Genomic DNA, 24995 nt, shown 5'->3' on the forward strand with positions numbered 1-24995 from the left:
ATAAGACATACTGAAACAGAATTAAAAACCATAAATGAGTACAGAGATAGACATTGGAAAATGTGCATTTTGTAAATATATTACTACCTACATTCAGCATTGCTGTAGACAAGAAATTGACCTGTAGGCATAGGTTGGGATGAAGACACTGAGCAGCTCCTGTTCTTAATGTGTGCAGAGTCTGCCTTTGGGCTCTGGAATGCCCCTGAACTTAGCAGCTCTTGGTGCTGTTTGCATTTTGATTGGTGAATGGCTTAACACTCACTCTCAAGGCTCAATGTGCTTATTATGCATGGAACTTCTCTGGTCCGGTTCTGTGTGTGCTTGCATGTGAGTGTGCATCCCTCCCTCTGCCTTCTCAGGCAACAATGGGGACAATAGTGCACAAATTCTGTTGCATCTTTAGCTTTTCTTTATAACTTCTCTAGTTCACAAGTTTCCACCCTTGTCCGGCTAGTGGCTTGTGGTGCCACCTTCCACATTATTGACTTCTCTGTGCATCTGAGCCTTTTGGCATTAAAGGTGAGTAGGTGGGTGTGATGATAATCTTCAGCCTCTCAAAATAAGTGAGATGCTGTGAATAATAACAGGTTAACCCTCCATTATCCGGTGATTGGAAGGGCAGAGGAAAGCACAAATAAATTCAAAGGGACAGATAATCTGAATTAATGTCTGTTGGGCGGTGGGGTGTAAGCAGCACGCATGCGCACAGCTGGGCTCACTCTCCATCTTTCTGCCTGGCCTGTGTTCTTCCTGCTGACTTTTCCTACCAGTTGCAGAGAGAGACTCTCTTAGGTCACTGTAGATAAGTGATTTGTGGATAAACAAGATTATATTGTTTATATCTTATGTTGTTATACCTCTTTCTTGATCTTTGGGGGTCATTAGATCTCCAAATGTTTGTGTGACATTGGGCACGTTAGTAAAATGTTCTGTGCCTCAGTTTCTTTATCTGTAAAACAGGAACAGTAATGTGCATATGTTCACGATAGACATCACTATAGCCTTGGTTCCTTGCATCCCAGGAAGGGACATGATTCCAATGTAGAAAGAAAACAAATCAGGCCTCAGACCACACTGCTGTGCCCCGCTGAAGGGGAGAAAGAGCGAGACAAGGGGAAAAAAGAAGTAAGAAGAGAAGAAATCTCAGCAAACCTCTTAGACTGTGACAATGAGGCCAAAGCAAGTTTTTATGAGAACCACATTTGAGCCCTGGAATAAAAAATAGGAGCGACATACTTTAAAAATTATTTATGATTTTAAGCACATGAAAGGCGTATCGTGTACCCAGGGAGGGCATAATGGGGAACAGCTGGCTAACATGTGTCTTGCCTTTTCTGAGGATGTTCATAATTCTCTGATGTCCAAGAATAACAGTAATAATGACGCTGCTGCTGATTGTATTAATAATAATAAAGAGGATCGGATGCCTTTCATAGATCCTGCTGAACACAAGAGGAGAGCCTGGGCTGCTGGGTTTGGTGGGGACTGAACGGGTGCTCCAGCCTGCTTCCTTCTCAGGGAATCAGGGGATCATGGAGCCCTTCTGAGGATCAAAGGTTTAAGGAAAGAGCCTGGATGGGGGGGATTCAGGAAACCTGGGTTTGAGGCCTGGTTTCACCATGAACTCTGGCAATTCCCTACCCCTCAGAGTCTCAGTTTTCCCATCTGTAAAATAGCGATGCTAATACTGCTTGACAGGCACACCTTGCAGAGTTTTGTGGGCCCCAATGAAATGGTGCCTGTGGAAGGGCAGGATACATTGCAAAGCGTTCTGTATATGGAAAGTGTCATCATCATCTTTGTACTTCTTCAGCACTTGGTACAGTCAACCACCAAGCTCAGCGCCTGGCATCTGGGAAGTGGCTAGAAACGTTTGTGCTGTGAATTAATGTGTCTTTTCCATGAAATGTTTGAAGCTGTAGAACGTTAGACTTGGACAATACTTTTAACAGCCATTGCATCAGTCCTCTCTGTTATGGTTTGTTGGGTGGGTCTGGAGTGGTGCTCAATCTCAGGTTTGTTACCCCCTCTACTGAGTATGGATCTAAGTATTCTACCCAATGCCCTGGCAATGATGAGATTTTCCATTCTGGCTGGTAGGAATAGGTGCCATTCCCAACTTTTTCAGTCTCAGGTAGTTTTTTTTATGCCCATACTGCCAAATACTCAGGGGGAACCAAATACTCTGCAGATCTCTTGGGCTGTTTGTGAAGCTCTCTCTCTTGGGCACTCTGTCCTATGAACTCTAGTTGCCTTGCTTTCCCCAGACGTATAGTTTGTCTCTGCAGCTCAGGGAGTTTGCTGGCCTCCACCTATTTCCCCTTCCTGCCAGCAGTGAGCTGAAGCAATCATATCTTGTTTGTTTCCTTTCTCTCAGGAACTTCTGATGTCCAATAGTTGGCAAACTCTTGTCCTGTTCTGTTCAAGCTGCTATAACAACATACCACTGACCTGGTGGCTTATACACAAGAAATTCCCCCCACCCCTACCCTGCCACCCCTCACAGTGTTGGAGGCTGGAAGTCTGAAACCAGTGTGCTAGCATGGTCCAGTGAGGGCCCTCTGTCTGGTTCACAGCTGATGCCTTCTTGCTGTGTCCTCACATGGTGGAAGGGGCTAGGGAGTTCAATGGGGTCTTTTTTCATAAGAACATTAATCCCATTCACGAGGGCTCCACTCTGGTGACCTCCTCACCTCCCAAAGATTTCACTTCCTAATACCATCACTATGGGGATTAGAATTTCAAGGTTTTTTTTTTTTTTGTGGGGGGTGGACATTTAAATTACAGAAACCATGATTCCATGTTTTTTGTGTGAATGTTTTGGTTGTTTCAGGTATGGTAAATCTGGTCCCTATTACTCCATCACTTTGGGGAGTGTGGGAAGTAGAAGTTTCCTAGTTTTCTCTTTAGAGATGAAGAACCTGAGAGGGACTTGCCCCAAGTCACACAGCTAGATTGTGTCAGCAAGGGCCAGGATGTTCACTCAATAGACATTTTTGTGTTCCTCCTACACACCAGGCACACAGACTGTGGTCTTTGCTTTCTCTAGAAGTCATAGACAGATAGGTGAACCAAGACTAAGAGAAGTGCATGACAAATTTTATGACACAGGTGTTCGTTCACAGGGTACTAAGGAAGCATGACAGGAAGTGAGGGGCCAAGAAATGTTTCCTGGAAAAGTTGACACTTGAACCTAGTGGTGAAGGAGAAGGAGGAGTAATCCAGGTGGAAAAGAAGGGGAGAAGTTCCAGGAATAGATGCAACACGTACAAAGGCCCAGTGGAGTAGAAAGCAGGTCCTTTGTCCTCCAAGCCTAGTGTCCATGGTATTGTACCAGGGAGTACCACCCACCTATGTTTTATAGTGGGTATGTGTCTGGATCCATCTTCCCAAAGTCCCTGAAGTCTGGGAAATCTCTTTCTGACATAAGTCAGCATGGTGTTTCAGCCTGGGCATGTTTATGTAGGGTTTTGGTCAGGGCTGTGGAGCGGATGTTACCTTGAGGTTTCCGGTGGGACACTGGCCTTTTACACCTTCTACATTTTTCCCGAAGGCAGACAATATTACTCTCAGTGATTTGGAGCACAACCCCATCAAAAACAGTCAACATTTTTACTGGTCCCATTCCTGGTCCCTTTAAAGACATACGACAGGTGCCCACGCCCTTTAGCCTTTTTCTCTAAGTGAGTTCTTCCAGATACACTGCCAAGATGAGGGTCAAGGACTGCTTATAGGTTCTTAGCTACACTTATGCCAGAACCAGGCCCTGAGACAATTGCTGGGTTATTAACCTAAAATGACTGAATACAGGCATTCCTGGCCTTGCCGGGGCTGGGCTCCTGAGTGCCTTTGCAGTCAATGAGGACAGGAAGGAAGCCTTTCAGCCAGACAGAGGTTTTAGGCTTTAGGCTTTTTTCCCCTCCAGCCTGGCTTATTTCTATCAAGATCTCTTACCTTTTGGATGTTCTGTCCCCAGCCTGGGCTCCTTCTGTGGCAGCAACTGGTGTAATCAATGCTGGTTCCCCAGAGATTTATCATTCATTCATTCACTCATTCATTCATTCATTCATGCAAAGATAGGGAATAGTTTGAACAGTATCCTGCCTTTATAGATATTATGGTTTGGGGGGGGGCAGCTGGACATTAATCAAATAATCATCAAATAAATGTAAAGTTACAACTGTGATAAGTACTTCAAAGGAGAGGCATTTGGGTCCATGAAATACGATGTGGAGACTTCTAGAGAATACCATAGGCTATGTTAACAATTTTTGTCTTTATCTTAAGAGCAATGGGTAATTGTTGAAGACTTTTTCCCAGGCAGGTGACACAATCAGATTTTTGCTTCAGAAACATCACTCTGGCTCCAATATGGGGAATGATTTAGAGGTGGACAATAGAGTTGCCAGAATAAAATACAGATGCCTAGTTACATTCAAATTTTGGATTATAATGAATACTTTTTTAGTATAAATATGTCCCAATATGCTGTACAATATTTATACTAAAAATTATTGTTGCCCAGTTGGTGTGGCTCAGTGGTTGAGTGTTGAACTATGAACCAGGAGGCCATGGTTGGAGTACATGCCTGGGTTGTGAGCTTGGTCCTCAGTGTGGGGGGCATGCAGGAGGCAGCTGATCAAGGATTCTCTCTCATCATTGATGTTTCTATCTCTCTCTTCCTTCCCCTTCCTCTCTGAAATGAATAAAAATATATTAAAAAGTTGTTTTCTTATATAAGTATAATTTTAAAGTGTAAGTATGTCCCAAATATGGCTTGGGATATACTTATACTAAAAAAGATTCCTTGTTTATTTGAAATTCAAATTTAACTGGACATCTTGTATTTTTAAAAAATATTTTTATTGATTTCAGAGAGGAAGGGAGAGGGAGAGAGTGATAGAAATATCAATGATGAGAGAGAATCATCGATCGGCTGCCTCCTGTATGTCCCCCACTGGGAAGTGAGCCTGCAACTTGGGCATATGCCCCAACCAGGACTCAAACCATGACCTCCTGGTTTATAGGTCAATGCTCAACCACTGAGCCACACCCAGCGAGGCTAGACATCTTGTATTTTTATTTGTTCAATGTAACAACTCTAAGCAAGAGAAGATATGGGGAGACCGGTTCTTACTGTAGTTGAAGGCTCTTTAGACTAAGAAACTAGAGGTGGAAATAGAGAAAAGTGGACAAAGAAGAAATACCCTTGGTGAGTCCAAGTCTGTCATTCCAAGGCCATCTGGAAGACAGAGTCCATCAGCTTCCCTCCTGCTCTGAAACCTTAATTTCCATGCACATGCCATTTAAAGGCATGTGGTTATGGGTATGATTAACATGTCATGGCAGTCTCAGTGCCAGGTCAGAACCTGCCCTAAATGTCCTATGTGACGTGTGCTGGGGCAGTGTGAGGAGGTCATCTTTTTTTTTTTTTTTTTTATATATTTTATTGATTTTTTACAGAGAGGAAGAGAGAGGGATAGAGTTAGAAACATCGATGAGAGAGAAACATTGATCAGCTGCCTCTTGCACACCCCCTACTGGGGATGTGCCTGCAACCAAGGTACATGCCCTTGACCGGAATCGAACCTGGGACCCTTGAGTCCGCAGGCCGATGCTCTATCCACTGAGCCAAACCGGTTTTGGCGAGGTCATCTTTTTGAATTTTGTTTTCCCACAATAACTCATGTTTTAGCAAATGAAGCAGGAGAGTAAAGCAATTAAAACACAGGCTTTGCTGGGAGTTCAAATGCTCCAGCAATTATTATCTGGCTCGTACTATCTTTGACTGAGATACTTAACTCCTCTTGGCTTTGCAGCATATCTTTCAGATTAATGCTAATGTATATCAAGAGCCAGGCACACAAGAGATGCTTACTAAATGGTATATGCTCCTAGAAATAAATAATCCCCTTGTTTCAGAAATATGGCTCATTCTTCTTCTTCCTACACAACTTCACTCTGGTTTTGTCATTGTTCAGACCCTTCACTGACTTCCCATTGCCTTGTGCAATAGGGTCTCAACCCGCTGTTCTCTGATGGGCACTGTCACTATGTCCCCATCAGAACCTCATGCTCCAAAGAAACCAGGGCATTTTAACCCTTCTTAAACCAAACTTGAACTTTCCTACTTTTTTTTCCTGGAATATCTGCCTATATTTGTTCAATGAAAAGTGTTTATAAGGTCATGTTAATAGAAATATGGACAAGTAAGCTAAAGTATGTGAAGAAAATAAAATAAATGGCCATTACTAGGGAAATGACTAAAAAATTAGGATTTATGTCTACTGTGTAATATTATATATTCATTAAGGTAGCTCTACATGAACTGATCTGGAAAGATATATATCTGTGAACTATTGCTAATTATAGAAGATGTGAAATAAAATCACAGTTTAGAACAAGATTCAGTCATAAATGTATTTCTGAGTCAGAATAAAACATACTCAAATTGCTAATAGAGATTTCTTCTGCAGAGGTTTGGTTTGGAAGAAAAAGGAAACTTAACATTTAGTTAATATACTTCTATGGTTTGTGTTTGTTTACTATGACTGTGTTAATTTTATAACAGAGATTAAATAAAAATGCATAGAAAAAATTATTAGAAGAAATGAACTGTGGTTATGTTTCAGTTGTTAAATAGGGTTGGTTCTTTCCATCCCCTAACTTACCATAATTTTATTATTAAAGAACAAAATGATAACAAAAAAGGCTTACCTTTCTGTTAAAGTCCAATAGAGATACTATTCCCTCTATGAAACATTCTTCTGATTTCTCAACTGGATGTGCTGTCTCCTTCCTTTGAACCCTCAAAGCATTTTGCATGACTTTTGTGGCTTTTATCTCTATCTTATATGTATTCTGTACATGTTTTACTGCCTGTCTAGATTTAAGCAACTTGAAGATATCACTAGAGAGAAGACCAGCTTTCAAGTCAGAAGATCTGGATGTTGGCTCTTGTTCTAATTATCTATTGCAGCATGACGAATTAGCCTGAACTTAGTAACTTAAAACACACTCATTTTACTCTATCTTATAAGTTTTGGCTCAGAAACTTGAGCAGAGCTGGGTTGGGAGATTCTTCTGCTCCATGTGGTGTTGACTGAGGTCACTTGGTGGTATTTGGCTTGGGGTTGAGCTGGACAGGAGGGTCCTAGAAGGCTTTCCTCACATGCCTGATGCTTAGCGGGCAGCCGGAATGCTGAGCTTGGCCAAGTTCTTTCCCTTTCTGAGTCCTCTCAGCACCTCTCTGCAGACTTCCTCCAGGTGGCCAAGGGCTTTGAGAGACCAAGACAGAGCTGCCCATCTTCCTGAAAGATGAAAATGGCATAGTGTCACTTCTGCTGCACTAGTCAAACAGCCAAAGAGCCCATCCAGGTTTAAGGGGGTGGGAACAGAGATGCCACCCTTTGAAAGGAGAATTTGTGTAAAAAAAATTGTGGCCATCATTCATCGCACTATGTTTCAGTGACTATAACTGTAAGTTAGAAAGACTAAAAGTTATAATGCATGCAAAAGCATTATGTGCGTTATAAAAAGCTATATGGACTATGAATATTAATGATTATCTTGGCACTAATCTATGCCTTACTCAAGGCAGATACTTATTAGATGTCTACTACTTTGAGAGCAGACTCATTTATCAGATAGTTCCTAAGAGGAACAAACAAATTGATGCTATGTGATCACATAGGAGCATAGTGTAGTTGTGGAGTAGACTTTGGATTAGGTTGACATGAGTTAAATCCAAGCGGTCACCCAGTAACTATCTGTGTGATCTTTGCTGACTCATCTCACCTTTCTGAGCCTTAATTTTTTCATTATAATATGAGACTAATATTGTCTATCTAACTGGGTTGCTATGTGCATTGAAGCTTTCGGATGGTGACTGTCACATAGTAGGTTTTCCATTTCTCTTATGGTGCTATAACAAAGTCATGTAGAAAGTTTGGACTCCTCGCTCATTACTTTACATTGGTCACCTCTACTCACACAAATAGTTAGAGGGAGTACAGAGCCTATGTCCTTGTGAAAGCAATAGGGAAAGGGAAGGACCCTACTTCTTGTTTCTCCCAGTCTCCTCTGTCCCCAGAGTGGTCCCATCCAGAGATCTGAACCTCATGCAGCTTTGGTTGGTAAGTCACTCTTCTCTGAATGTTGGGTATGGCCTCCTTTCAGACCTATGACTTTGCCTTTCATAGATGTATGAGATCAAATCAGAAGGCGGCATTGCAAAGAAGTTCAATGAGATTCTGCAGAAGCTGAGCTCTCCCCTGAAGCCCAGAGTTCCAGAGCATAGTAACAACAGGATGAAAAACCTCTCCTACCCATTCTCCAGGGAGAAAATGTACCTGTGAGTAATAGAACTGCAGGGGTAGGGATGTGAGGGAGGATGGGCAAGAAAATCAAACACCACTCAGTCATAGAGAGAGTGCCCCATGCCTGGGAAAGAGGGGAGGAAGCATACTCTCCTGGTGAAATATTTTCTCCATCTCTTTCTGTATGTGAGATTATAAAAAGTAACTCCTGGATATTTGTCCAGTGTCTTTGGGGGAAACCTGACATTTCAGTCATTTTGCATGATGGATGGAGAATCAGGGAGCAGACAATTATAAACATTGGGACTCAGATACCTGTTTACCTTCTGTGGGGAAACCATTCTGTTCAGTTCCCAGTCTGATAGGATTTTAACTTGCTGTGATAAACCAGAGAGAAGGTGGATGAAGCTTTTGGATTTCTGTATTTTCAGCTTACTATTCATAAATGTATTGACTCTGCAGAGACCTGCTCCCCACACCCAACCCTGGGTGAGGGAATAACAGCTCTTCACAGGGATGTCCATTTGGGAAAACTTTGGATGGGGAAGACATGGTTGGAAAGTGGCAGATGCAACAGTCCAGCATTTATTCTGTTTTAGGAACTAGTGAGAAAATAAGACTATTGTGTGACTTTTGCAGCTGATAAGATAAGAGAATTAAGCAAGAGAGGGAAAGGAAGGAGCGTGGAAAGGCAGAAAAGATATGAGGACATGTCTGTTTTGAGGAGATGGTATTTATGGGAGCTGTGTTTCTGCTGGCCATTGGATAATATATCCTATGCTTCTTTGCCATGTTTTATAATGATTATATATATATATATGCTGGTTTTGGTATTAATTCTGGTCACCAATTCCAATGTGTGTTTGTGTGTGTGTGTGTGTGTGTGTTTTCCCAGATGACCAAGAAATTCTCCAACACTAGCTGGATGTCTTACAATTGAAACCAATTCTGACACTATCTACCTGGATAGTATTAGATTTCCCAGGTTGACAGCTCAGTCCTACAAGACTGCCCCACCCCACTTCTGATGCCAATTACAAGTTCAGGTTGTTACCTGTGCTTCTAACTGACTAACTATAAATCAGAGGTTCCCATGATCCCCTCCATGGTTTCAATTTATTTGCAAGAGGAGCTCACAAACCTCAGTTTACTCACTAGATTGCCAGGTTATTACAAAAGATACAAATCAACAATTAGATGGTGAGATCCCAAACAAAGGAATTTTTGCCTTTGTGTTGGAACCTGCCAGGTGTCACGTGGGAGAACTCTGGTCCCCCCACCTGGGAGTTCTCTGAAACCCTTCCTTTTGGTTTTTTTTATGGAGGCTTCATTATATGACCATGGTTAATTAACTCATTAATCATTGATGACTCCCAGGAAATCAGGGGGTGGGACTGAAGGTTCCTACTCTCTATTCATGTTGGTTCCCTTAGAAACCAGCCTCCTTCTTAAGGTGCTTTCCAAAAGTCACCTCATTGTGGTGGGAAGGGCTTACTATGAATAACAAACACCCATTTCACCTTTATGGCTCTGAAGTGATTTCAAGAACTGAGGACAGAGACAAAATTTTATGACAAAAGATGCTCCCATTGCTCTGATTGCTCAGAAAATTCCAAGGTTTTGGGAGCTACGAGCCAGGAACAGTGATGAAGACCAAACTATGTATCCTATTTAATAAAGAGGGAATGTGCTAATTGACTGCCACGCCCTCACAAGATGGCAGCGCCCACAGCCACAAGATGGCGGTGCCCAGTCCCCTCAGCCCCGCCTCATCCAGCCTCAGTCCCCCGGTCCCCTCAGCCCTTCCTCATCCAGCTGGAGTCCCCCAGTCCCCTCAGCCCTGCCTCATCCAGCTGGAGTTCCCCAGTCCCCTCAGCCCCTCAGGGGAAGGCAGTTGGGGGCGATCGGGCCAGCAGGGGAGGGCAGTTGGGAACAATCATGCTGGCAGGGGAGCAGTTAGGCATCAATCAGGCCGGCAGGAGAGCGGTTAGGGGACTATCACCTGGCAGGCAGAGTGGTTAGGAGAAATCAGACAGGCAGGCAGGTGAGTGTTTCTGGATTGTGAGAGGGATGTCTGACTGCTGATTGGGCCTAAACCAGCAGTCAGACATCCCCTGAGGGGTCCCAGATTGGAGAGATTGCAGACTGGGCTGAGGGACACCCCCCATGCATGAATTTCATGCACCATATCTCTAGTTTATTATAAATCACAATATTACAACCTCTTGTGAGGTGGCCACCCACATGTATTCCTTTATTATAGAGAGGAAATCAAGGTCCAGGGTCTGTCCAAGATTATACAGCCATAAGGGGCTGACCTGGAACTGGCATGCTGACTCCTGGCCTGCTGTTCTTTTTGTGCTCTGTGTTTCTTCTGTGCTTCCCCTTCCCTGGGCCTTCCTTCATGCCAGCCCTGGCATTGAACTGCCCCTCCCACACAGTCCCATTCATTCAGCTTCTGTGATCCTTCAAGTCCAGTTCCTAAATACCATCTTCTTGAAGAATTCTCTGATCTTTTCAACCAGAATATGGTCTCCATCCTAGACTTCTCATAGCAATGGTCTACATATTATCACGTCTATTTTGCATCAGTTGTTTGGAAACATACCTACCCCAGTGTCGGGGCTCCTGGGAGCTAGGAGCATGTCTCATGCATCTGTGAGTCCTCTGGCACAGTGTCCCAAGCACAGTAACTCTACACACCTGGGATTTTTATTTTTTGAGTGAAAGGTCAATATTTGGAGGTTAGAACAGATATAGCCCTTGCATAATTAGGACTCTGGTATCTAACTAATATGATATAGTGACAACATTAAATTACTCTCTGAAAAACAAAGAGTTATAATTCCAATACCCTGAAGCTATACTCTTTTTGCTGTTGTGTGTTTATACTCTCTTTGTCCACACACAGGAATCCTTTTAACATTCATTTATTTTTAAAACTTATAGTATAATATTTTTTGATAATAGTCTGAAAATGTTCTATTTATAAAGTTTTAATAATCATAATTTTCAATGACTACATAATAATTTATCATATAGATTTTGGAATTGCATCATATCTCCATAACCTAATAGAAAGTAACTTCGTGATAAACATTTTATCTATGAGACTTGTTTCTTCTGTTAAATTTATTTTCTCTGCGATAAATTTTCAGAATCACTGGGTCAAAAAAGAGTATAAATATGAGTTTGTGTGAGTGTGTGTGTGTCTTACACATCTTGCTATGCTGCTTTTTAAAAGTTTGCTCTGGGCCTGGGTGAAGTGGTCTCAGGACAAGGGTACTAAATTAGTTGACCCTGCTTTCTTGGTATCTCCAGGTACAACATCCAGGATAAGGACACCTTCTTTGACAATGCCACCCGTAGCCGAATTGTGAGTAAAAAGGCCAACCAGGTGCTCAACCAGGTGTGGTGGGCCCAGGAAATGGTGGGGGAAGACCAAGTACCCAGTTTGGCAGGAATCCTCTTGCCCTCCCTGCTACCTCCCATTGTCATTTGCTTAGAGTTTTCTAGAAACTGAGAGAAATGTGCAGATGCTTTCTAATCCCAGTAGCAAAAAAGAGCGGACTAACAGTTGTCTGAGGGGAGGGAAATAGAGGGTTGGGTGAAAAAGGTGAAGAGGTTAAATAAAAACAACAAAAAAACCCAACTCATAGATACAGACAACAGTATGATGATTACCAGAGGGCAAGGGAGATGGGAGAGGTATAAGAGGGTAAAGGGACGATAAATGGTGATGGAAGGATAATTGACTTGGGGTGGTGAACACACAATACAATATACAGATGATGTGTTATAGAATTGTACACCTGAAACCTATATAATTTTATTAATCAATGTCACCTGAATAAATTCAATAAAAAAAGCAGAAAATTGTCCTCACTCGGGGTTAAGAGGAGTGTCTTCTCATTAGAGTTATCCACTTATACCCTTCTTGGAATCACAAAAACAGGGACTCTCAGAGTTGGTGGGGACTTTCAGGTAGTCAGGGGACCCTCTTATTTTACAGATGAGGAAACTGAGGCTCTGAGAAGCAATGAGTTGAAAAAAATTCAAACCGATCATTAGTGTCCAAATAAGAACTCATGGCTGGGCCACCGTGCTTCTTTCTTTCACTCCCAGAGGAGTCCTTGCATTCCTGTCACAGGGGATGTAAGAACGCACCAGTTTGTCCAAGAATAAAATTACCAACCCATTCAATAGAAAGCCAAAATTCATGACTATACTGTTCTTCTACAGTCTTTTTGCCTGAAAAAAACACGAAGTCAAGTTTTTGAATTTTGTAGGATGATTGATTCCAGTGAAAATCTGCATATGGCCTGTGCCCCTGTGGCCCCAATCTGAGCTGTAGGGTGATCGGTTTACTCACTGGTCACTTTATTCTCTACCCATTTAGAGAACATTCAGTTTACGAACAGAGGAGGGAAAGAGGGGCCCAAGGAATGCTGGACTCTTACTCATGCCACAGAGGAAACGATGGCGGTGTGTTTCCATTGGTCCCTAGGAAAGAACTTAAGTTTCAAGAGAAGGAGGAATAAGGGTTAGATACTCGGAAAAACTTCCAAGTCAATAGGGTGAAAAGAAGGATAAAAAGAGAGGTGATTAGGGGAGGCTACAGCACATTTCCAAGGCATGATGAAAACATGGCCATGCCTCTTCGCTGGATGGGCAAGAAAATACTTCAGGTCCCTTACCCTAGTGTCTTAGGAAGTTTTAAAATGGACATATGTGCCCTGGCTGGTGTGGCCCAGTTGGTTGAGCATCATCCCCTGCACCAAATTGTTGCTGGTTCGATTCCTGATCAGGCACATGCCTGGGCTACGGGCTTGATCCCTTCTCACATTGATGTTTCTCCCTTTTCTCTTCCTTTCTCTCTAAAAATCAAGAAACCATTCTTTAAAAAAAATAAAATAAGCATATGATTTCTTTCATCTTTTTATGTAAAAACCCATAAACTTTCCATTTTTTTGGTTGATGCTCTTATAAGCCACTTAAATCTCCCTGAGGCTTGGATCTCACGTCTGTGAGGGAATTACAGGGTGTTATGGAGATTACCCGATAATTGCAAAGTGCTTGTAAAATAATACAATGCCATATAAATGCTATTCTTAATTATTATTGCTGTTGAATTGCTGTACTGTATTTTAAATGAATTAAACATTCCCATTCTGCTAGAAGTTATTTATTTACTGCTCCCTCTAGGTCTGTGGCTGGAATGTGGGAGTGTGAATAATGATGGAGTAACACATTTTCCATTCATCTCTTCTAGAAACTTCTTCCTTCCCATCCTGCCGTTTTGTCAGTCCACCCCACACTGTGAGAAGAGAAAGAGCCTTGATTTTTGTCTTGGGGTCTACTCTGCCGTGAGGACCTCACCCACATCTATAAATGTCTTCTCTGTGCCTCTTTTTTGGGGCACCTGAGCAGCCCAGCTATTTATCCCAGAGCAAACTGCTGGGCATCTTTTCATAGCTTGGCACAGGCTTGGAACACACTGAAGGGTAGTGATTGGCCAGCAGGTTTACCTTGGCCATCTGTGTCCCTGTTTTCTCTGCTGGGGGTACACTCAGCACCCCTCTCTCCCATGAGAGAGTCTCCCCGACAAGTCCCTAGTCCAGGGTTTGTTGGTTCATTTAGACATGCAGTAGTCACTGAGCAGGCAGCCCGCTGGGTGTCCAGGATGCGCTCCGAGGCATGGAGTTTTGAGAAAATGTCTGATATGCTCTGATTGAGGAGGCAAGCTGAGGACTCAGGAGAAAAACAGGAATAACAGTACTGATGGTCAACACATAGGTGGCCCCTTTCCAGTTTACAAAATGCGAAAATGGTTTCCTCAAAGCAGCTGTGACATAGCTCTACTACAAAGGAGGCAATAAACCTCACGGAGCTGCTCAGGACCCCTCTGCTAGGAACCAAGATTAGAACCGGATTTGTCTGCCTCCCTGTGCTGTGCTGACCCCCGCATGGCACTAATCAGGGCTGGTGGAGAGGAAGGACATCCTCCTCCTGGTCTTTCTTCCCCAAGGCAGACAGGGCATCATCTGCACCACCAGGCGCCTCCTCCCGATCCCTCCAGAGGGCGCTGTGGGTCTGGGCTCCCTGATGTGTTTTCCTTGCCTCCTGTAACTGAAACTTACAGCCGTTCCTTTCTTAAAAATTTTCAGGGTGGGGCGGAGGGTGTGTGTGTGTGTGTGTTTGTGTTGATTCTTTGTTTCCTCAAAGCACTCAAGTTTGAGTGGGTTTGACAAGCAGTCCATGAGCTTGGCATATGCTTGGCTTCCCCCTCCCTGGAAACAGGTCTAGCCGCCGGGTCCCCGCCCCCCCTACTCCCCCCACATGTGGTGACGCACGTGGTCAAGGCCCTCACAGCCCTGCTCTCATCCGTTTTAGGTGCATGAGATCCTGAAGCGCACAGCCTGTTCCCGAGCCAACAACACAATGGGTAAGGACCCCTTGCCCCACCCATAGACATAGTGCTGACGGGGTGCCGAGGGGACCAGAGCTGTCCTTTCAACAGCTCGCTTGGTGGGCAGCAAAGAACAAGACAAACAAATGCCCCACACAGAGGGGAGGAGGCTGCTTTCACTTAGGCTGGGAAACCCCGCCTTGCCCTCCAGGAGCCGGGGAGGGGGCACCCCATTTCTTGGAGGGGTTGGGGCTGCTCCCCAGACTGCTATAACCTCTCCCAGATCTTCATTTCAGAAGAAAGGCATCTTAGAAGTCCTTCAGTCCAACCCCCTCACTTTATGCATGAAAAAACTGACCCCAGAGAGGGTGAATGACTTGTGTAAGGCCACACATTAGTCTGAGTGTGCCTCTTCTAAGTTTGGCATTCTTGTCACCCAATCTGGCTAAATCTGTTTGCCTTGTGGTTTGTTTTTTAAATTTGAGGGTATTGGTATTTGAAGCAGGAACCTCAGCACTTGGGAACTTGTAGTATAAAGCGAGCAGTCCAGATGTTGATGGATTACATAGAGACACATACTAGCCAGGGTAAAAATGTGAGCTTACGCACAAGCATGTGTGCTTCCCCCAGAAATCACTACAGGTTGAGCTCGCTTTCCAAAGGTGCTACCATCTTCTGAATGGCTTTTGAAAACTTTGAGAGAATTTCCTTCAGAATATACTCTGTGGTGACAAAACTTTGGATTTTGAAGCGGCTTCAAATTGAAAAGAGTCCAAAGTTATTTAGAGGCAAGTCTAGTGCATAATGTAGGCAGTGAAGTTGAGGAATTATAATAGTGATGACAGCAGTAATAGCTATTATTGGAGAGGTTATCATGGGCCTCATAGCTGCCTCAGTACCAAGGGAATGACACTGAAGAGGGATTCAGAGCAGGTTTCGTACAGTGATAGCACATCCAGGATAGTGCAGAATCTCTCAAGGGGCACTTATGTATGACTCTGCTTTGATGTGCTCATCTTGCTACAAATTTCAAAATCACACTCCAAGTTTTAAAAATCAAATCTCCTGTGTAATGTTATTTGTCTGGAGCATGATGCTTATAAGGAAAGGATGTGAGTGAGTGGGTAATTAATTAGTCCAGTTCAATTCCATGGAATGAACTGAAGCCCTCATTTTGAGCAGCTAATTGTTCTTGGTTATAAAGACAACCAGAGGAGTCAAGAGATCTTAGAAAGTATTTCGTACTTTCTCATGGCCTCCATCAAAGTTCCTGAATTTATCCTCGTTGCTTGACCAGTTCACTCCTCAACCCCATTAATTTCCCTTTTATCCTTTCACACCCTCCCTAATTTGATCAAAACTGCTCCCTTGGATATCATAGGTGACTTCTTACTTCCCACATTTCATGGCCTTTTTCTTAGTCTTCATCTTCCTTAACTTTGTACATCTTTCCAAGACTTCTTTACAGAACCTTCATCTTCTGAGAGTTGATATCCAGGAAGGTGCTGCTGATCTACTGATCTGCTGTTGTTCGGTTTCTACCTCTGGACTATCCTTTCTTTGGTTCCTCTCCCTTCTCCCACATTTTGGATGTTGTTGTCTCCATGTTTCTTTGGCCTCCTCTCTCTCTCTCTCTCTCTAAAGATGATTTGCAACAGTATATTATCATTTCCTGTTTCTTCCACCAATTCCAGCCCAGCATTTCCAACTGCTTGATTGATACCTCCACTGAGATGAATTCGTGCATGGGTGGGGTTCCTCGGCCTGGCTGGTGATCGAGGCCTATCAGGGGGCCTGGCCGGCTGCAGGGGGGACGGGACTGCAGGAGGTTGGCCTACCGGCCCCCGCATTGGGGCATGGGGGGAGGGACTGCAGGAGGTTGGCCAGCCAGGGTGGGGAGGGGCCATGGGAGGTTGGCCAGCTGGCCCCCCCCATCAGGGCCAATTAGGGGGCCGGCCAGGGGGAGGGGCTGCAGGAGGTTGGCTTTGGGAGTGCACTAACCACCAGGGGGCAGCTCCTGCATTGAGCGTCTGCCCCCTGATGGTCAGTACACATCATAGCTACTGGTCGACTGGTTGTTCCAGTTGTTTGGTCCTAATGGTCGCTTAGGCTTTTATATATATATATATTCTGTTTCTATCTTATTCCCCCTCTCTCCTTTGCCCTCTCTCACCAATGCTTCTCTTCCTGTTAATGTGACTATTATCCTCTCTCCTTTTGCTCATGTTGTTCCCTTTGCATGAATGTCCTTCCCCCAGTCTCACTCCTACCCATCCCCAGACCAAACATCATTGTCCAACAGGTTCTCTTTAATGCCCCCCCTTTTATTCAGCACTCCCATAAAACGGAATCTCTTTCTTGCAGGTTATCTCTGTCCATGGCTTAGACTCTGAAGACAGTCCTTAAGATGTGTCTGAATCATCTTTCATGCTCCAATGCACTTAGCTGTCTGCCTTGCACATTCTGCTCAGTTAATGTGGTTTAATGAATTAATTAGACATGACTATCCTGCTAGTTTCATAGCAGTAGCTGTCGAGTTCCTGACTTCCCGTGTCCATGTACAAATGACTTAACTTCTCTGCAACTCAGGTTCCTTTTATGTCCAGTGGAGATAATAATATCTAATTTGAAGGGTTTTTGTAAAGATTAAATAAGAAGTTGTTAGTTTGTCTTGTAAACTGGGAAGTCCCTAAGAACTAAAGTTTATTTTGAGAGACAGTCTCCAGAGTGCTGAAAGGTCATTAGAGACCCTCTGCTTTAACAATGAATTTTTTCCTTTGTGGATCTAAGGTCTTGGTTGTGTTTTTTTTTGTTTTTTTTTTTTTTTTTATGTCTCAAAGCCAAACATCTTAAGGATTTTGTTGTTGTTGAGTAATTTTCAAAAATTTCTTTCTTTTTCTTAACATTCAGAAAACATTTCTTGAGCACCTTCTATGTGTCAAATGATGTTATAGAAACTGAGAGATGCCAAGGTGAATTTAACCTAATTTCTACCCTTGAGAGGCTCTTAGTTTAGCCATGCAGACAAACATTTAAATGGACAGTTATGAGATAATCTGGCAGGTACAATAATTGAGACATGTTCAGAGTGCAAAGGGAACATACAGGAGGAAGCGATTACTTCCACATCTGTGTCTAAGTATCAATGTAAATTTTCTAGTATTAGTTTCATAGCCCGAGAGAAAGAAGGCATCTCAGTAATTCTCATTTCCAATTACAAATGGGTACAAAGAGAATAAGTGTACACTGGGTCATACACTGAGTCACTGTCAGAATTGGGTCTAGAACTTGGCTTTCCTTGCTCCACCCCTATTTTTCCTACCTTTGGGATTCTATGAACTACAAGTGGAGTTAGCTTGGGTCTTTAAAGTCGGTTACTTAGAGAAATAATAGTTATCTAGCCATCAACTTATAGACTCTTGAATTGGAAGGGATAGCCTACCTCCTTTTGACATATGATGAACCTGAGATCCTAAGACGCCAATGTACTTCTGCTAGAACTTTGGCAGGGGAACATGGAGAAGTGAGTTTAAGTTCTATCACCATTAAATTCTGTTAGATTGTGGCAGACTATATTGTGTCCATTAGCCTCAGTTTTCCTTCACTTATAAAATGATGAAAAATGAAGGAAAGCAGAGATTAACGGATATTATAAAGTCTCTTCCTTAGTGCCATTTAATATATTTTAAGGTAAGGCTTAAATGAGCAACTCACTGTACTGTAAATTTAAAAAACCTATTACGATTTCCATGCTTTAAGCATGGACATTATGAAAATTTAGTGATGAATTATTTTCTATCTAGATTCTCAGAACTAAATATCCAACTACACATTCAATATCTCCATGCAGTTGCCCTGAAAGAATCTGAACTACAATGTGAACCAAAAGGGCCATATAGATTTCCCTTTGAGGGACAACACAGTTCCCATCCATGTAACCCCAATTTCAATAAACACTAGCTCTCAATTTCTCCAGCCAGAAATTATAACTAAGTGCTGTTGAGTTGACTGATCTCTCAAACATCTCTACAATTGGTATACTTTTTCTCTTCACAACCATTATCCTAGTCTATATGAACTGTATTATTTTTTACCTGAATTACTTTCCCAACCACTAAGTCATCTTCTTATCCCCAGTTTTGTGTATTTTAACCCATCCTATAAAATGTAGCCTGTTTTTAAAAGGCAGATTTCATTATATCACTGGCCTGCTTGAAATGGTAAAATAGATCCACACTTCTCTTAGATAAAATGCAAATACCTTAATAGTTACATATTGTTATGGACTTGATATTTGTTGCCCCTGCCCCAAATTCATACATGGAAGCCCTAACTCCTTTTCCCCAAAATAAATAAAGTCTGGTAGTTGCACAGTAGCTACTGGTGATTAATTAACTTTGTAACAAGAGACATATGACTGAACTTCTCTGCTTTCCAGCAGAGGAGAACCCTGAAGGCCAGTTTTCACCTTGTTTGACTTCTGCCTAGGAAAATCAAGTCCTTTCTAAGCTCCTTGGTCAACTTAAACAATCTTACTTAGAAGATCAGGAAGAATGAAAAATATGATAACAGGGTGAGGCCTAAAGATAATATGGACCTTTGAGCCATGGGGTGAATTTTGTTTTATTGCTCTTCTCTCTGGTTGGGTAGAGAAGCACAAATGGCATAGAATTGACTTAGATCCTTCAGAGAATGATTGCTTCAGACAAAGAAGATAAGGAGAACAGGACAGTACTTAGAACTGTTTTCCAAGGTATTTTGTTGATCCTTCACCTTGGCATTAACTTTTATGATGTCATCACTTCTGTACATCACTAATGTACAGAGCCTTATTCCCTTTCCTATTATACCAGATTACAATGGAAATTAAAAGATGGGAAAGATAATAAAGATTAGAATTAGAAGATGAAAAAAAGTACTAAAGGTAATAATAATTCAGAAATACTCTCATTTTTTTTTAGTATTATTACTTCTTTTCTTTGTGAGAAATGCATTGTTTTGAATGACTGCTTTTGCAAAGCATTGAGCTGTATACAAGTTGTATGTATTGAATTATTTATGTTCCTGTTCTGTTCCATAAAATTTCTGAGGTGGCTTACAAGAAAAACAATAAAACAGCATAATATAAATAATAAATTAAAAAATAAGAAACAGGAAAAGCACAAATTAAAATTGAATGTCAAAACTAGAAGAAAAAAATAGACTACAAATATTTAAACCATAAGGCCCTCTAGTTTCTGCAGTTGGGCTGCAAATTTGACCTTGAGCCAAAGTGAAAGGGGAATATGGTTAGTGGTTTAGTTCTTGGTGTTCTCAGCAACATCTTTTTGTATAGAAAAATTTCTAAATTTCTCATACTAGTCTCTGCTTTCTTATGTATAACTAGAGGCCTGGTGCACAAAATTGGTGCATGGGTAGGTTCCCTAGGCCTGGCCAGTGATCAGGGCCTATCTGTGGGGCAACTGGTGGGGCAATGGAGGGCTCCTGCTGGCACCCACCTTGGCTGGCCTGGGGTCTGTGGGCTGGGGGCAGCTCCTGCATTGAGCATCTGCCCCCTGGTGGCCAGTAGATGTCATAGCTACAGGTCGTTCCAACATTCGGTCCATTTGCATATTAGACTTTTATTATATAGGATAGGTCAGCATATATTCCCTGTATAAATGCATAGTAAACTTTTCTGGATGATTCAGGATCATTACTAAGAACATACTTTTTTTTTTTTAAATGTTTCTTTAAGCATTGCTTGCTCCACACTCTTTGATTTCTTGAATTTTTGACCCAGGTTAGCTTCCTTTCTGAGTTTTATTATTTCAGTTTTGCTTTGCTGTTTGGGAGACAGAAACACAAGCTTGTTAGAATTTTAGGTAAAGAGAGAGTGAAGGAGCGTCTGAAGGATTCTGCTGTGGTTAAAGTACATTCACATAACATTAGGGAACAGATTTTATGAGATCTAGATACTTTTTCTTCTGAGCTCTCTGTTGTGAGAGCTGGGATAACCAGATAAGAGGTGTCTGTACAAATATATAAGGACCAAGTAATAAGGACCCTTTACACATGTGTCTAGCTGTATGCTTTCAAAGCACTTTTACTCTCATTATTTCCTGTACACTACCATGCAAAATAGGTTCAACAGATGTTAACTCATTTCACCATAGAGGGATTACCTTGGTGCCCAAGGTTAGAGATTCAAAGCCAGATTTAGAACTTGGGTTCCTTAGCTTGTCTTCATAGCTCTTTAATCAATTAATAAATGAATAAAGTTATTAGGAAAGGTTTCCCAGAGAGGTGGAAGCTGAGGTCTGCCCAATGTTAGATTCATTTATTCATTCAAAAAAAAAATTTTTATTGAGTACGAACTATGTGTCATTCAGATTCTAGAACTAAGGGAATAGAGTAGGGAATCAAACAAACACAACAGACATCAATCCCTGCCTTTATGGGGCGGGTTTACTTTTGAATTAACATTTGAGGGCAAGAGGAAATAAGCCACGTGGTTGTCTGGCAAGAGAGATACATACAAAGAAAGCAAATAATAAAAAAAGACATGATGGGAGCCACTCCAGAGAATCAGAAACAAATGACACACTCAAATCAGGAAAATTTAGGTTGGGAATAGTAATAGAGAGACCATTTACAAAGGTGTGGATAGGGAATCTCTCTCTTATTTACCCCTAGAAGTGAGGGATTATGGACCAATGCACACATGATGTTCAGAGACTAAATATATTTGTGAGTTTTGGTTCTGCATGCTGGCAGTAGCATGTGAGCCATCACACACTTGGCCCAGCCCCATGATGCCTCCTTAATCATAACATAAAGCCAGCTTTCAGGGTCTGGGAGTTTACCCCATCATGGAAAGCCTTTAAAGTACACTTGACCATGGAAAGAAACCTAAGCCCCCATGATCACGTCCGAGGAGGATGGACACCTTTTTTGTTCCTTCATGTGGAAGTCGTTGTTGCCTTTTCATGGACAGAGAATTGCAGATTGATGGAGCTACATTTTCATAGACACTTTGGTGTCAGAGCATTTACACGAATATGCTTTGTGCGTCTCCCCTCCCCACTCAGGAGACGATGTCTTAATTATTTTGACTGAAGCCAGACCATGTTGTGTGCTGTAAACATCTGGTTTATCATTCATGCAGCTGAACTGGTTTATATTTTGTTAGAAGAAAAGACTTTGGATTAAAGGCATTTAAGTAATTAAACACATGTCAAGACAATTTGGTGATGGGTAAATATAGTCTCTGCTCAGTGCACCGTCTGGGGGCTCTGGTTTAGATTTACGTCCGGCTGGAGTGCAGGGATGAAAGCAGCACGCCGGGTGGATTGGGCCCTGTTCTGGGGGGATCAAAACCAAATGGGTTTTCAGGAGTTCAGCACTGTTCCTCTAAGTACCTGTCCCGATGGAGCAGTTTCCTTTGAGTTTGGCCTGGAAGGACTAGAGCTTAGTCCCTGTCACCCAGCGCCATTTGCAGATTTAATAAGACTCTCTCTGGGAGGTAGACCATAAACTGTGCTTTGATTGATCCTTCGTGTCCAGGAAACCAGAGATGTTTCAGAAGCTAAATGCTAGGCCTCAGGTTTGTGTTATGAGTGTGTGTTTTCAGGTACCAGTCTTGGGCCCAAGCCCGCTCTGCTCTGTCCCTTGGTCCTGACCCTATGGATGCAGTTGACCTATCTGGCTGGATCAGGCTGTGCAGAGCTGTGGTCAGTGATGAGCAAAGAGGAAACACAAACCTTGTCCTTTGAGAGTTACAGTTCTAACAGCAATAGGTATGAAGTACCTGGTGATTTGATGGGACTGAGGGATCAGGGAGGGTGTCCCTAGTGAGCTGTGCTTGGAGCCGAGACACTGCTCCTCTCTGTGGGTAGAGAGAACACCCTCCATGCTTTCCCCTTCTCCCAGGCCCCCCTTCTGGGAGTAATGGGAAAAGAAGTTGGGCATCTCTCTCCCTGATACTAGAGCAGAGAGGAAGGACTATAGACGTGATCCTGAAGAAGAAAGCTTTGCCATTATGGCCACATGGATGGAACCAATTAACCCATTTTTGCTGAAAAGAAAGGAAAAAAAAATCAGAATTTCAATTTTCAAAGCAGAGACTCTTTTTTTAAAAAAAATGTTTGATTATTTTCTTCTTCTTTCAAACCAATTTTCATGCTTGTTTGGGGGTAGAATCTTGGTTTCTGAAGTCTGTGGGTGACTCAAGAGGCCAAAACAATTCCCATTCTTGGGTGAAGTTGTGGATGCACCGTGACTTTGCAGTTTGCCTCCGCCCCCCCATTCTTCTTTCTTTTATGTCCTATTCCCTCCCTCTGCTCAGCAGCCAGTGATTGGGATTGCCCATAGGATACCATCTGAAAAAGGGGAGGTCCATAGCCATGGGAGACAGAGACACATTCCATGACTGCATGTGGGGGCTCTGGTTATCTGGGTTACGATCACATGAATCATATTGGCTCCAAGGCAAAGAACCATTTGTTGGGCTTCCTCTCTTAGGAAGTGGACTAATGAATTGGAGTTTAAAGTTTCTTCATCAGCATAGATTGCCAAAGAAAACTGAAATAGTGAGGAAGGTCGGTGCCTGTGATAAATGGAAAGTCACTGAGATAAGTTTAGCCATAGGGTAGTTATTTGTAACAACCATTATTCTTTCTGTGTTCCCAGCAGGGAACTAGGTGCTATAAATAAGAGGCAAAGGTGAGAGGGGAGTGCTCTCTGATTTCAGGTACCTTGTAGACCTTTGAGGGACACAAAACAATTTTGCACACACAAAATTCCACAAGTGAAGTGAGCTGCCTGCTTTAGGCATGCATTGGAAAGGAAACTTTATTTGAGATGGGGGTGGGGTGCACAGCTTTAGACCTCCAATGATTTGAAATCTTTCTGAGGATCTGGCAGTAGGACCCAGGAGTTCAGGTTGTCAGCCTAATTCTCTCAGACACTCAGCTACTGTGCTCAGCAAAGTTGAGAATTAGCAGAAGAGTTCAACACCTGTTTAACTTTTCCCATGCAGTTTTGAGACTGTCTTCAGGGTGTATACTGCTGCCATGGCAACCATGGGGTGCGGGGGTGGGGGCATAGGGGAGGGGAGGAGAGGTTGGGTGGGGTAGTGCGTGGGGTGTGGTCTAGTTGAAGACCTACCCGCCTGTGATGCTTCAGCCTCTATCCATGTTGACAGCCCTTGTGTAGCTTTGAACTACCCCACCCCCTCCCGACGTGGGACTCCTCCCCTTGATTATTGTAGGGTGGCTTCACATTGCTGTGGTTATGGCTCTTGAACTGATTAATGATGCTCAGAGTGAAATTGTAGTCTTGCAAGTAGGACAAATCTGCAGCTCATTGAGGCTTGGGGCACCCCTCCCCCAACCCGCACTCTCTTTACCCAACCTCTGATCCCCCTACTCCCCAGAGTTATTTCTGATGTTTTATGTTCATGCCAAGGAGGAAACTCAAAATCAGTAAAGGACTGGTCCTTTGGTAATGCCGCTGCACCAAACACAGCTCTCAACTCACTGGAAAATGGCCACTTCTGCTGAGTGCCCCTTGTGGCCTCCGTTCCCATTGAGCCCATGGCTGGTCTTTCTGGCATCCAGTATCCCAGAACTGAGGTGAATAGGCACAAGATTTGAGGAAGGGGAAGCTGACAGAGGAGAGAGGATTGTTTAAGAGCCTCAGCGGTTTCTGGGCTTGTAGGTGGGGCATTGGGTAGAAATGGGAGGTGAAAAATCATGAATTTTAATGAGTAACTGTTTAGATTTGTTATCCAAATCTGTCCTTTATTCAGAGCCCTGAAAATGCAGATTACTTAAGAGTTTAGATATCATATGTGTTTCCCTCCAAAACCAATTTTCTCCTCATCTCACTCCTATCTATAGTCTCTTTGGAAAGAATGATTCAGGGTAGAAAGTGCATTTGAGACGAGGGAAATCACTGTGTAGCAGAGACTCCCCACACACCCCATGATTAAGTGTGCCTCCCAGCATGGCTGGATCCTCGGTGCTGGAATTGGTGATAATAATCCCTCCCATCTGAGTCAGGCAGAACATGTAGACCACTTCATAGCCGCTGAATAAAATCATGAATGAAACAATAACCATGCCTCAATGCTGAGCTCAAGGTTCTCTGTTGTGAGCATATTAGAGCTAAAGGGACAGAGCCATTGATTCATTGAACATATATTTCATAGGCTTGCTATTGGCTGGTGGTGTGAAATACTATTGAGATTAAAAAATGAATTCCTTGTGTGGCTTTTCAAACTT

At 42.8% G+C, this 24995-nt stretch overlaps 1 protein-coding gene across 1 annotated transcript in view; it reads left to right on the forward strand.

The window, feature by feature from the left end:
• Nucleotides 1-24995, forward strand: part of ANO2 (anoctamin 2) — a 283025-nt gene that overhangs the window by 67656 nt on the left and 190374 nt on the right. Inside the window, exons 4-6 of the mRNA XM_028150319.2 lie at nucleotides 8205-8356; nucleotides 11643-11697; nucleotides 14715-14766. Coding sequence (XP_028006120.2) covers nucleotides 8205-8356; nucleotides 11643-11697; nucleotides 14715-14766 — 259 coding nt within the window. The remainder of the gene's footprint in view (nucleotides 1-8204; nucleotides 8357-11642; nucleotides 11698-14714; nucleotides 14767-24995) is intronic.

This window comes from Eptesicus fuscus, chromosome 7 (assembly GCF_027574615.1).
Source record: "Eptesicus fuscus isolate TK198812 chromosome 7, DD_ASM_mEF_20220401, whole genome shotgun sequence".
NCBI lineage: Eukaryota > Metazoa > Chordata > Mammalia > Chiroptera > Vespertilionidae > Eptesicus > Eptesicus fuscus.